Here is a 14472-nt window from a genome sequence, read left to right as displayed (position 1 = left end):
TAACGGTTTGAGTAGAACTTTTGTGTGTGTGTGTGTGTATGTGGGGGGGGGGGGGGGGGGTTCGCTTGGATGGGGGTGGGGGGCCTCCCTGACCAGTTATGCTTAGGGCCTCCAAAACCTTAGCAGCGGCCCTGTTCCCAAACATCCTTTCAATTGATGGGATAAGAAAAGTGTCCAAAATATCAACGTAAACTTGTGCATTTATTGCTGATGTAATGACAGCCATCTCCCCAGTGCCTTTACCTGACATGCAGCCCCATATCATCAATGACTGTGGAAATTTACATGTTCTCTTCAGGCAGTCATCTTTATAAATCTCATTGGAACGGCACCAAACAAAAGTTCCAGCATCATGACCTTGCCCAATGCAGATTCGAGATTCATCACTGAATATGACTTTCATCCAGTCATCCACAGTCCACGATTGCTTTTCCTTAGCCCATTGTAACCTTGTTTTTTTCTGTTTAGGTGTTAATGATGGCTTACATTTAGCTTTTCTGTATGTAAATCCCATTTCCTTTAGGCGGTTTCTTACAGTTCGGTCACAGACGTTGACTCCAGTTTCCTCCCATTCGTTCCTCATTTGTTTTGTTGTGCATTTTCGATTTTTGAGACATATTGCTTTAAGTTTTCTGTCTTGACGCTTTGATGTCTTGCCTTTAACAACCTTCCCATGTTGTTTGTATTTGGTCCAGAGTTTAGACACAGCTGACTGTGAACAACCAACATCTTTTGCAACATTGCATGATGATTTACCCTCTTTTAAGAGTTTGATAATCCTCTCCTTTGTTTCAATTGACATCTCTCGTGTTGGAGCCATGATTCATGTCAGTCCACTCCTTTTTAGATGCAGACTAACAAGCTTATTTGATTTGATGCAGGTGTTAGTTTTGGGGATGAAAATTTACAGGGTGATTCCATAATTTATTCCTCAGAATTGAGTGATTCCATATTTTTTCCCTCTGCTTGGTCTAAAAAAGTAACCGTTACTGACTGCCACAATTTTTTTTCTTGATTTCTTATAGTGTTTCTTAAAGCCAGAAAGTTGCCATTTGAAATGACTTTAGTTTTGTGTCATGTCTGTGATCTGCTTTTTTTCTACAAAATTAAACAACTGAATGAACATCCTCCGAGGCCGGTGATTCCATAATTTTTGCCAGGGGTTGTATGTAGAGAAAAATATAGGGTTTCTCGCAAAATTTGTTAACTTACGCAGACCTATTATAAGTGACTAAGCTAGTTTTCGGATCAGTGTACTCATTATTTCAAGGGAAGTACAGCATGAAGAGATTCCAGTATTTTTCATCTTGCTCTGAGTTCTCTTTCTCAAACCTGTTTAAAATCTGTACTTTGGTGTTGGTGGAGGTATGTGTTCTCAGAGCACTTATTGCTAATTTTATTTATTTTATATCTTACTCTTTACCACAGAAAGTGGTGACGCAGCAGCAGGAGATCAACAACTTGGCAAAGAGGAAGATGACCGTAGATGAGGAGAGTATCGTAATAAAGCAGGAGCTGACAGCTCTGAGAGAACAACTGTTCAAATTCAATGAGGAATTTAAGGTTGGCCAAACACAACATTTAAGTTAAATTTTCTTTTTTCTCTTTTCCGTGTTCACTTGTTTTGCTTTTGCTTTCTTCTAGGGGTGTAACAATCTATATGAATTGAAAATCTATTTTAAAGTAACAGATACAGCTACATCAGTGCATTGATCTCTGAATTGATCTAAATGTACTATGAACTAGTTGTTGGATCTGTAGTTTAACTTTAGAACTTTAGAAATCAGTTAAGTGTCATTCTTAAAAAGTTACAAAGTCGGGACAAAGCTCTCACAAGACTGGTCACAGGAATGGAAACTTAAGAACTTAAAACCAAAATCAACATGGCCGATAGTGGTGGTAGTAGTAGTAGTAGTAGGAGTAGTAGTAGTATAGTAGTATAAATTCAAATGGGGTATGTACACCCCATTTGAATTTTATGGCCTTTTTTCACCATTTCTTAAAACTGACATTCTGGTCCAGAATGGCAAAGTTATGCTCTCAACTGTTGGCTGCTTCTTCTATGTTCCACTTTCTGCTACTGTATGTGGTGCTGCCCCCAGTGTTGAACAAAAGATGAGCAGAGGCAGCGCTAAACTACTCTAGCATGTAGTAAAAACCTATAGAAGGTGCCTAGTTTGTCATCAAATATGTGCTGTATTTGAAGGTATGCAGTGCCACCTTTGTTTTATTATAATATGTCATGAAAAATAAATGTTTACACAAAACAGAGAATTGCATTGAATTGTCCCATAACACTGGTCATCAACAACAACAAACTTTTCTTGCATGGACTTTGAAAACTGATTTAGGGTAATTTTGGGATGCTGAATCCAAATCTGAGCTCAGATTTCTATCACATCACAGGTTTTTTTTTGCAATCTGCATGTCCCGTATTGATGGATTACACAAAAGTTGCTCATTCACTCATGAGTTTGACGCCACTAATCATGCACAGAAGCAGCTTCAAAAGTAAAATTTTTAAACAAGGTTCACAAAATGTGAACAAGAGCAATAATATTGTTTATGACACCGAAGAGGTGTGCGAGACTGCAGCTTTTGCTTCAATGCTTGATACAAGAAATATGTTTTCATATCTCATAAATGTGATGTGATTGGCAAAAACTAACACCAGATTCAGATTCAGCGCTCCCAAATTACCCAAAATCCATTGAAAAACTCCATGCAAGAAAAATTGTGTTGACAGTGTAATTGAATTAAAGTACTGTTCTTAAAGCCTGTTGTAGCCCATGCATTTAGATATGTATCATTTTCTAAGGCAAAGATGCAAAATCCCTATTTTTCACTGACTTTTTCACCCTCTTTCTTAGTGCTACCAACATAAAATACATATTAACTAGAGAGCGAGTGTGTTTGAGAGACAAGGAGAGGAAGGCAGGTTAACTTGCAGATAAATACTTAATGATGAGCTTCAGTAGGGGATTGTGAGGTGTGTATGATATGGTGTGTCTTCTCCCTAATTATGCTTAGATGGGACTCGGGTATGATTAATTGATAAAGAAATGGTCCTTGCATAGCCTTGGTGAGGTCTCACGGGGATAATTCGTGGGGGACAGCATCAAAGGAGACCTAGGTTGAGTCTAATGGGTCTTGCAGTGAGCACCATACTCATTAGGAGCCTTGTCATTAAAGCCAAAAAGAGAGCCCATGTACGGTACCTGCATGAGCCCTGCTGCATGCATCCCAGCTCAGCCCACACCTCTGAACATCTGGTTAAGCTGACTGTGTCATACTGCACAGGTAACCTTGGATCATCAGTGGTCCATGCAGAGTGCTCCTGCAGGAAAGCCGGTTCACTGTTTACATATTTATTTCAGCTTCAAACACCCTGGGTTGCTTCTCTTATTTCCTCCTTTACTCTCCATCTTCCATTTTGTCCTCTTGTCTATTTCTTCTCTTCTGTCACCATTGTTCACTTTGCCCCTGTGACTCTGACACTTTTTTCTTCACACACAAACAACCTTGCATCCAGGAAATGAAGACAAAGTGTTGGAGGCAAGATGAGGAAGAGCAGCAGGTGGTGCGGGTCTTAGAGGAGGAGAAAGAGGGATTAGCGTCATGCTGTGCTGCCCTGCGAGCTGACCTAGAGGAGAGACAGAGACAGGTCAACAACCAACAAGACCAGAGGGATACTGCCCTGGCCAGAGTCATGGTAAGAACACAGATGACAAGTCCATGTAGAAACACATCGACAGACAAAAATTGTTTTGGAGGAACTCACTCATCTAACTTTTCTTTTTCTCTTGTAAACCTTGAGCTCTGATCTCTCATTTCCTTTCCTCCTCAGCATGTGACTATAAAGAAACTTGTAGAAAAAAGACCAATGGTCAGTTAGTGGTCAATAATTGTTGTGGTTGACTTTTTGAGCGTATTCTATTAATGCCATTGAGCCCTTTTTTTGTCCTGTATTCTATATTTGTAGAATTGGCACATTGGTTGAGGGTGCCATCATTATGAGTCTGATCTAAACATCTCTCTGATACGTTTGATACTGAGAAATAGAATTAGAGACTGACATAAGTATTTGCTGTTGAAACATTCTACTCACATAAACAAAGCAGCAATTCTTTTGCATCCCTCTAGTATTATTTTAGGCAAATCATTCAGGAACATATTGATACACTAGCCAAATGTAGTCAGACAAAGTTTTAAATTTGTTGGTGCTGCTTAGTAATTACACATGGAATGGAGTAGTCTGTGCACATTTTATTACAGTCAAAGACACTCTGTTCATATCCTGTTTGTATCCTGTTTCTCAATTAAAAAAAAAAACCCTAAAATGAAGTGTGGTCAGGTGTAATGCTGGTGGACTGCTATAGTCAGGCAGCAGGAAATGACTGCACTGTAGACCACCAGCACCTGCATGAAGGTAGACAAGATCAAGTGGATGGAGATAGTGGAGATGTTGCAGGAACGAGGCCCTCAACTGCTTCACCTCAGGGAGCCGTAGTGGCTGCTTCGCTCATGCATGATTTGCTATAGGTTTTAGCAGATTTGTTCCCTCGCCCGAACACCTCCCACTAGTGTCTTACTAAGTCTGCCATATAAATAGCAATGCACCAGATTCATGTGAGCACAACTCTTAAAGTTAATAGCAGATGACATTGTGATGTAGCTCATGCTATGTCATAACATACCATGATTAAATTGTAGTCTAAATATAAGTCTTTAAACCCTGCCCTTTACTTTGTGCTCAGATTACATCCAGTGTAAATTGCAAGGTGGAACTGGTCATGCCCACAATTTGATTTGCTTGTGGTATGTACTTCAGATCATGTGTTTAAGTTCATTGAGATAGAACTCAAAGTATTAAGTCAGTTATATCCAACACAGTCCGATACACAAGAATGGGAGATGTATAAATTTAGAATTTGTCCACCACTGTATGTATACATCCATCACATTGCATTTCAACTCACCACCACAGGGTAAAAAGTTGTGAAATTTGGTACACCTACTGGGGACATGTTTTTTTTTTTTAATAAAGTTGTCTTCTCTGCACCTCCAGCGATCTGTTTTAAAAAATAAATTTAAATGTGCATTTACACATGGAACTTTTAAACTTAATGCTTGACTTTCAAAAATCAGGTACTGTTGGATTCCTTGGATCAAGCAAAGTTCCATGGATGTCATGGCGTTCATTTCTAGAATACCAGATTCTCCATGATATTGGATTTTATAGAAAATTCTCAAAATTTTCACAGGCCAATTCTGACTAGCCTTCATGAAAATTAACTCACTTGATCTTCAGCGAGGAGTGCCTGTCTGCATGGAGGAAGTGGGTCTTCACCTTTTCCCAGTCAGAAGGGAAGAAGGGCAGAAGTCAAAGTGCACTACGTGGTGTGATTCTGCTTTGATTCCAGACCCCCTTGTGAAGCATTTCAAAACAAATTCGCAACCCTGATATAGGCATGTTGCCTTCAGACATCCAGCTGCTTGGTATGGAACAGAAACTGTTGAGGTGTTTTAATGGCACCAACACATCCTTGAAATGGTGAAAGAGCATTTCATGAAAAAAGACGTCCGAAATATAAAATATACGAGTATTCGAGGAGGTGGAGGATAATATCTAATTTTTCTTTGAATCTGTCAAGCAGATGTTTGATTTGGACTTCTGTTGACTGGTATTGCTGACTTTATTTAATACAGACAGCAGGATCTTTAACATTGCACCACACTACTGGCAGATGCCATTTGTTCAGATTAAAGTAATATAAATAATAACTTGATTAACTGTGTCAAATCGCTTCCAAAAAAGTTAGTCCACAGAAGATTGTGCATGAGGAAAAGGCATAGTCAAAATACTGTGGATGCACCAAAATGATTGACATACAAATTAATTAATATTTGGTATTATTTTAAAAACAATAATCTGGTCTGGTGGGATTCTCTTGGCCCTGGCAGCCAGTCAGGCCTACAGGATTCTTCAGGAGAAAGAGTGGATATCTAAATATATGTTTACTTATTATTATTTGTATTCGTTTTAAAATAAACACTTATGCTGTAAACTTGAATTTTTTTCTGCTTGACTAGGAGTTGGAAGAGGAACTGAACCGTGCCTGGCAGGAGGTATCTCGCTTGCAGAACTACAATACTGATCTGGTAACCCAGGTTTCTAATAAAGAGAAGGTGCTATCTACAAAAGAGGCTCAACTCAACCAAGTCTGGTGAGCTGTTAACAAATGAAGCATTGTTAGATATTTAGTCTCTTCTGTTGTGTTCTGTGTGTTGCTCATGTTCATGTGGCATCAATGTGTGGGGCACTGTGTCCCAAGATTGAGCAGCTTTGAGGTTCAGTATTTAGCTCAGGGACACTGTGACACTTTAACTTGCAGTTCATATGTTTGGGTGATCTCATTAGAAGCTTGTGTCTTTTCTGCTTGTACGCCCCATCTCAGATGGGTTAGTGATTGGAGCAGTTATTATATTGTTCTTTATACTTCGAGGCTTTGGGGTGACACAGATTTCTTCCACTCTGGCTCAGGTAAAGCCACTTGATAAGCCCTGCATAGTGGATGTGCTTTAAAAACGAGAGAAGGGAACCGGCACAGGCTTTGGCTAAGCTTTAGTCGATATGATAAAAACTGTGAGAACCGTAGGCGCCTTACCGCTAATCTCAACCTTTTTTTTTTAAACTACCTTTCTGTTTTAATGCCGGAGGCACTCTGATATGTCAGTCACACAAACACTTCTTGGTGATAAAACAAGCACATTAAAGATATTGTTACACGTTGGATTGCCACTTTCAGGAAAATCTGTCAAACATAACCATGTTTTTTTTCCTGGTACTGTGTTGTTGGACATTTAACCACTATTGATTGAGAAAATGTAGAAAATGACATAAAATATAAAAATGTAATGAAAGTATAAACTGTTGAAACTGAAGGACTCTGACTTCCGCAGATACTGTATATTTGAAATATGATTCCTTTTAATTTCACCGGAGACTTTATCCTCATGACTCTAAACAAGTGACATCCATGCTACTGCACATAATTACCCTGCGCTGACGGTAGCAGATTATTATTTTTTATTCCTTTCTGTGGCTGGGCGATAAGGCCTAAAAGTTGTATCACAGTATAATTATGAAGCACTGACTATAATGGTCTTTTCACAACTCATACATTTGTCTTAAAAGTCTATACTTCTGAATTGTAAATTACTACAATGGTAACTGCATGACAGCTTTTCTTTTATTAATTTTCTATACCTGCTTAATTCAGTTCATGGACACGGGGGCCTGGCACCTATCCCAGCCTTCATAGGGCGAGAGGCAGGGTACACCCAACAGTCTATCACAGGGGAAGGTAGCTTTTGCTGTAAATTTTATTTATTTAACTTGCAGCAGGACTTTGCTGCCTCCTTGTTTTCTCATTAATTAAACAGGTGATCCATAAAGCAGTGACACTGACAGTAATAACCTGGCAGTTCCAAATGCAGACAGATGCATTGTTTACGACAACAATGACAACGCCAGCAAGTGTAGTGATGAAGATGTGAGAACACAGATGAAAGACAAGACTGTGCTGAATAGAGGCGGTAGGGTGGCAGCCATCTTTGAAATATGCAGAGTTTTATATGGGTTACTAGGCTTTTTGGGAAGACTTGAATTACAGGACTGTGTGTTTTGGAAAGCCTCACATCTATGTGCATTGTGAAAGATAAAAAACACAACATGAATAATAATTATGAATCTATGCATCAGAGCCACATAGTCTCCAAACCTCAGGAGGGGGCCTGCCATTGCCAGGCATGCACAGTCTCCAGTCACCTGGAATGCAACCCATACAGCCGAGAGGGGGCTCCTGTCAGCCCCACAGGACACCATCGTCACTATCCCCCACCCCAGCAAACCCCCATACGCTCAAATTTCAGGAAAAACAAATGCTGCAAATGTTTTGAAAGGTTCGGAAACAATGTTTTGCATTTACCATCACTAATTTCTAATACCATCAAAAAGTTTTGGTGTCATCCCCAGCCAGACATTCTGTCCACTGTTTTATTTCTGGTTTTATTTTTCCCATTGTGTTGTATATTTCATCCCATATCTGTACACGTAATGGGCATCAGTGATTCTCCCTGCATTTGGTATCTTAAATTTTAAGCTGACATTGATGTAAAAGTAGGCACCGGTGGGCAGGAGTGCACGACAAACGCATGACATGCCCAGTGTTCAGCAGGTGGCAAACAAACTGCATGTTAGTTTAACCACAACTGTTAGAAATTTGCCATAAATCCATGAATTTGGTGACCTACAAAAAAATAACATTTATTTATTTATTGGATTTATTCCTTACACAAGCATTGTAATAACTTACCCACCCACACTGCTACATTTTTGCTGTCCAAGCCCTCTGCTGTTACCAGTGTAGGGAATTAAAACTGAAACATGTAGTGCTGCAGGTACAGTATGAATTTGTGTAATGTGCTGTATGTATATGTGTGCAGTTGTGAGTTGGCTGAAGTGCAGACCTTGTACAGACAGAGCACTGAACATGCAGCGGAGCAGAGCCATTTGATCAAGCAGCTGGAAGGACTCAACCTAGACACACAGAGAGTCCTGAGGAACCAAGAAGAGGCACATACCGCTGACACCACCTCCTATCAGAGGGTATACACTCAAGCCAAACCTCAAACTCATCATTATCGTAACCACTTTGGTGCACACCACCTAGGCCTCTCGAACTGCAGTGATTTATTTCCAAGTTAGCTGTAACATACAATTATTTTACCAGTTCCAGAATGGAAGAGCCTTTCTCACCATATCCTATTACTGTGAATGAGTTCTCAGCCTACCACCCTGCACTCTGATGATGGTACCAGTCTCCCAGACCACTACAACACTCCACAGTGTGGGCGGGTGGGGCCTTGTTATTAATCATACAGCATGTCCAATTAATCATACAGCATGTCCAGGCAGGAACATTTTCTTTCCCACTTTCAATTCCTGTTCTTGTCCTCTTATTTATTCCTTTATTTTTTTTTTTGCCTTTTCCCTGTTTTGAGTACCTTACCAGATGTCTGTCCTGTCACTACGAATATAAGGCAGTATCGCTAAATTTAACCTTCTGTGACTCTCCATGCCACATAGTTTTCTACGTTATTTTGTGTCTTTTCTTTCTCCGTTTGACATCCTTTTTGGTGGTGGCCTTTTTTTCTTGCTCGCTGCTTCTTTATTAGATTTTGTCATTTGTGTTCCACAGCTGTACAATGAGTTGAGTCAGTGCTACCAGGCCCTTGTGTCCAGTGAAGCCAAGCTCCGTCAGAGTCACCAGGCGCTCGGCAGCCAGCTGGCGCAGAAAGATCAGTACATTTTTAATCTCCAGGCCCAGCTGCAACAACAACAACAGCAGGAACAGCTACAACTCCAGAGACAACAGGCTCCGCAAACAACCCTTACCTCCTCATCACACAGACAAACCAACTTTAAAGTAAGTTAACGCCCTTACTGTTTCCACACGTCACCAACTCACACTCTACATAGCAGGGCTGGAACAATTCATCGAGGAAGTAGAGCCACTTTGTTTTTTAAAGCAGAAACCAATCCAGTTATCCAGTCATGAAACAATTAGCTGTAGGGCTGCAGAATATATTGTTTCAGTAGTGATGATGTGATATACCTGTGTTGGATTCATGTTGATGAGTGCAATATCAAATTAAGAAGATTAATTAATCACACAGAGATTGATGGAAGGGTAAGCAGGTAACGGCCCCATTTGTTAAAGCAGAGGTTTAGTGTGTATTCATGCTGGGCACTCTAGATTGTGCCTAAGTGCATTTGACCCCCAAAGTCCAGCTTGTTTGACTCTTGTGAGTGCTCTGGGCTATGGCCAGTCCCTGCACCAGCAGAGCACAAGGAATCGGACACTGTCTACTTTTAACATACTCCATTCACATGAACACACAAGTACTTGTTTGTGCTTAAATCTGCTTTAATGTCACTAATTCTGGATCAATATTTGTGCAGATATGACTTAACAATCGTCCTTCATGCCAATAAATTGATATTTTACACTGCTATGTAAATATGCATGGCAAATTATTATGGATCAACTATGATTCGTTACCCCACCAGTCACTGTCCAGCTGCTTGCTTTACATTTTATTAATGAACTACGTCTTCAGGCTGTGAATTGGTAAGTGGTTTTCCTGCTTTACTGTAGAAGTTGTTGAACTATGACAAGCATTTGTGTGAATATTCACCACCAAGTGTGTGCTTATAGTCTGTTAACTCACATTACATACCTACACTTGTAACATTAACCTTTTGTCACTCACCCTTCTGGATCCGGTATCTAACTGATTGGCTGTGGAAAAGTCTGTGTAGGTGGATTAGAAAGCTCAGTAACTGATCCACCATGGCCTGGAATGGTGGTCTTTTAACTGTGAAATCATTCTCTTGATATTACTAAAATTCACTCTTGATCTATCATCTTTCTTAGCCTTTCATGCCGGCTATCTGATCTTTTCCCATCCTCCTTCTCAAGCACCTGGAATTTCTTTGAGTACGCCACAGTCAGACAGCAAAGGGAGATAAGAGGTAGGAAGAAGTGATTTAATTGGATGCTAGTAATGGTGTGGAAGATGATAAGATGACGGTGGACTTACAGATCTAATTTTGCCATTCAGCGGTGGTTTGAAAGTTGCTCGGCCCCTTTGAACTGTCCCCCCAAAGCGATAGAGGGCCCAGTTTAAAGTTAATATTGGAGCCACAGTTTAAGTAACCTTTAATAGCACCTAATGGCATTTTGGGATGTATTTTTGGACCATACCATGACAGAAATTAGGTAACGAAAAACAATGGAGGCTTCCTAAAAATGTTTCATATTATTTCTTGGGATCAGTCTGTCTGATACCAATGCAAGAGATGTTTACTGCAGATGAAGCTCTTCAGTAATGTTTGTGCCTCTGAAGTCTGTTTAATTTGACGGGCTGGTATTTTCACACAGTGCAGCCTCCCAGATTGTGGAAGTTAAAACGTAGAGGCTCAAATGTTAACTCACTTACAATTGCCCTGTTTCACTTAACCCTGTTAATTTAACCAGCGGTGAAATACTGCATAAATGGATCATTTAGTCAGTAATTAGATACAGTGCTGCAGTGTTCCCCCAGTAATTAATAATACATTTAGAGGAGATGCAGAAACTGAGTTCAGGCATGTGTGTTTGCGTGCATGTGTGTGTGTGTGTGTGTGTGTGGTGTTTCATGCGTACATCCATGAATGTATGTATGCAATTGCCAACACATATGATAGTTTCTTCAAAATGATACCTCACTGTAATTCCACCCAGGTAAGAACAGAAGAATTAGATGTACATTTTAGGGCTGAAATGCAATTGCAAAAAAACTGTAAATATAACCTATGCTAACTTTTATTTACTGAACGCACATAGCTGTTTTTTTTGTTTTTTTTTACATTCTCACCTGCTGACATGAAAGCAAACAGATCAGGTTTCCCAACGTGTAAGTCAGCAGGGCGTTCTGTTTTCCCGTTCTGTAATTTCACTGACAGGTTGTGTCTATAAGCGTATGTCTGTGCAGGTGCCTGTTTGACTCGACGTGTGCGTGTATTTGAGCACATAATCACAAATTCTTTAACAACTTCCTCCCGAACACCTGTTAAATTCTAATGCTCAGGTTGTTAAGGCTGATTTGATTTTAATTTTAAATGTTTCGGTGGAAGTTACCGTCGGAGGTGATCAAAGTGCTGATCGCAACGGGAGCGCAGTGGGGAGACGCAATGCTGATTTGAATACGGACCAGAGCGATGGCTTTGAACACCCCTCCTACCATGGTTTTTGGGAGAGCATGGATAAAGTAGGAGGGTGAGTGAGAGGAGTAACACCCATTGTGTGTTGTACTTGCATGCTGTGCACCAAGGTTGACTGTCTGTTCATGCTTGTTTTATGCCAAGTTAACTTTTATACACAAAGATTATTTACGTAGTTGGTGGGACCAAGTTTTCCTGCAGATTGCGTCCTGGTTCTTGTCACATGCTGTGGTGACAGCATACAGTCAGGTCCATAAGTCGTTGAACAGTTACACTTTTTGTAATTTTGCCTCTGTATACCACCACAGTGGAGTTGAAATTAAACACTTAAGATGCATTTGTAGTGCTGACTGTGACTTTGAATTCAAGGGGTATACCACACATATCAAGTTAACCATTTAGGGATGTTGGCCATTTGTCTTCATGGTGTCTCTGTTTTTTAGAGCCCATAAGTAATCTCACAAACATTAGAACTATTTTCACGAGCCAAGGTACCCGTCTTCGCCGGGTGAAGATTAGTTACAAAACTGTCAGTGTTTTTCTTTTTAAAAACAAAAAATGTAAGCAGACTTTTGGAATCACTGCATCACTGCTGTTTTAGGCTAAAAATTAACTACAGCACTCACATACTGTGCATACTGTTTATTGTACATTTTGATTATTTTATTTTTCATTTTATTGTTTCACATCCTGTATTGTATAGACTTAGAATAATTAATGTCATTATTCCTCATAGAGTAGGTGGTGGTATGCACCTCTAAAGCTGGTTTGCAGTCCACTAATGAACAAAGTAACAGTTTTATTCATTTATTTATTTTTATTAATATGCTAAGAGACTTTCTTGTCCAAACGTCACTCCAGAATTGAGCCAACCTTGGCACCTGTTTGCTTTGACCTACAGGGACTGACATAGGCTATTGAGCATTTTTTTTTTGTGCTACATTGTGTTGCATAAATTTCACTTATTTTTTTTAAAACCCTCTGTTCCTTTCTGTGAATATGCACAACTGGTGATGCAACAGAAAGAATTGCACTACGTACAGTTTCTCCAATCATGGCCACAAAAGCCTATAACTCCCTCAGGGGCGTTCTGGTGGCTGCCTTCATGAGTTTCCTTCTTTCACAATCAGTCACAATGAGGTTTATCGTAGAGTACCATACTGTTTGTTTTCATAATGATTGATGTCAGTGAAGCCCAATAAATCTTAAGTCATTTGGAAATGTTCATGTATAACCAACCCCCTAACTTGTAAGAAACCTGGCTGTAAAAGTGACTTATGTAGGTGAAAACTAATTCTTGTGTTTAGTTTGTCCAGTTACCTATGGGCTCTGAAAATCAAGGCACTACGGATGCAAATGGCCATAATTCTTAAATGTTTAATACAATATTTTTGTTAATGCCCTCTAATTACAGGTGACCAGCTCCACTACAAGCACATCTTGATGGTTTCATTTCAGCTCCATTATGGTGGTGTAGAGACACATTACCAAAACTGTCAATGTCCAAACACTTGTGGACCTGACTGTAATGACAGTTAATGTTGCTCTTTATTGTAAACCACAAACACCATTATCCTCACTGTAATTTGAAGCTTTTGCTGTGTACTAAACACAGTGAGCTGCCTCTGCTATGTCAAGGAGAAAATGGATTCATCCCATTGTCTAGTCGCTGTAAGGCCTGGCTGAATATCAGGCACCTGCATGACCCAGTGCAGAGCAATAAAGCAGTCTGGCGAGACTGCCAGGTTAGAAAAGTTTATGTTGCCATATTCGATGCTCATCTCAATGTAGAGGAGTATCCGTCCTTGGTAACCAAAAACAGCATTGGGTGTATGTAATAATTTACAGCTATTTGCATCATTGTGTTTCATAGTAATTTAGTGATGTGCAGTGATTAAAGACCAACATTAGAATAAATAGCCGACCTCAGGCCTTCTGGAACGATCGCCACAGTAAATGAGTGGTAAGTTGGTAATTGTGTGGGCAGCCATTCAGAACATTAGTGTTCTCTCATCAATGCTGGAAAGCAAAAAATTCAGCCTGCGTATTCACTCTCACTTATATTCTTATATACACACACACACACACACACACACACACACACACACACACACACACACACACACACACACACACACACACACTCACTCACTCACTCATGTTCAACCGCTTATCCAGTATCAGGTTGCGGGTGGCTGGAGCATATCCCAGCATTTATAGGGTGTGAGGCAAAGTATACCATAGACAGGATGCCAGTCTGTCACAGGGCCACATATAGACAAACAAACGCATTCACACCTGCATGCACACCTATGGTCAATTTAAACTTTCCAATTCAGCAAACCTGTGTGTCTTTGGATGTGGGAGGAAGCCGGAGCACCCGGAGAGAACCCACACAAACACGGGGAGAACATGCAAACTCCATACAGAAAGGCCACATGTGGGAATCCTTCTCACTGTGAGGCAACTGTACTAACCACTAAGCCACCGAGCTAAGCTGAATCATGCATCGCAGGAGGTCAGGTCAAGTCTTGGAGCACGCACCAGTGCGCAATCCACCACACCACAGCTTCGCTTTGGGTCCTGGATGGCAACCACTCAGGCATCACAGCCCATAAGGTGAAGTTAGTGATCTCATAAAG

At 40.3% G+C, this 14472-nt stretch overlaps 1 protein-coding gene across 3 annotated transcripts in view; it reads left to right on the top strand.

The window, feature by feature from the left end:
- Positions 1–14472, top strand: part of cntln (centlein, centrosomal protein) — a 210402-nt gene that overhangs the window by 29832 nt on the left and 166098 nt on the right. For all 3 annotated transcript variants that reach the window (XM_034188398.1, XM_034188397.1, XM_034188396.1), the window contains 5 exons: positions 1429–1563; positions 3533–3712; positions 6094–6227; positions 8509–8671; positions 9264–9491. In XM_034188398.1, coding sequence (XP_034044289.1) covers positions 1429–1563; positions 3533–3712; positions 6094–6227; positions 8509–8671; positions 9264–9491 — 840 coding nt within the window. The remainder of the gene's footprint in view (positions 1–1428; positions 1564–3532; positions 3713–6093; positions 6228–8508; positions 8672–9263; positions 9492–14472) is intronic.

This window comes from Thalassophryne amazonica, chromosome 15 (genome assembly GCF_902500255.1).
Source record: "Thalassophryne amazonica chromosome 15, fThaAma1.1, whole genome shotgun sequence".
Taxonomy (NCBI): Eukaryota; Metazoa; Chordata; class Actinopteri; order Batrachoidiformes; family Batrachoididae; genus Thalassophryne; species Thalassophryne amazonica.
This window is presented reverse-complemented; position numbering and strand designations above follow the sequence as displayed.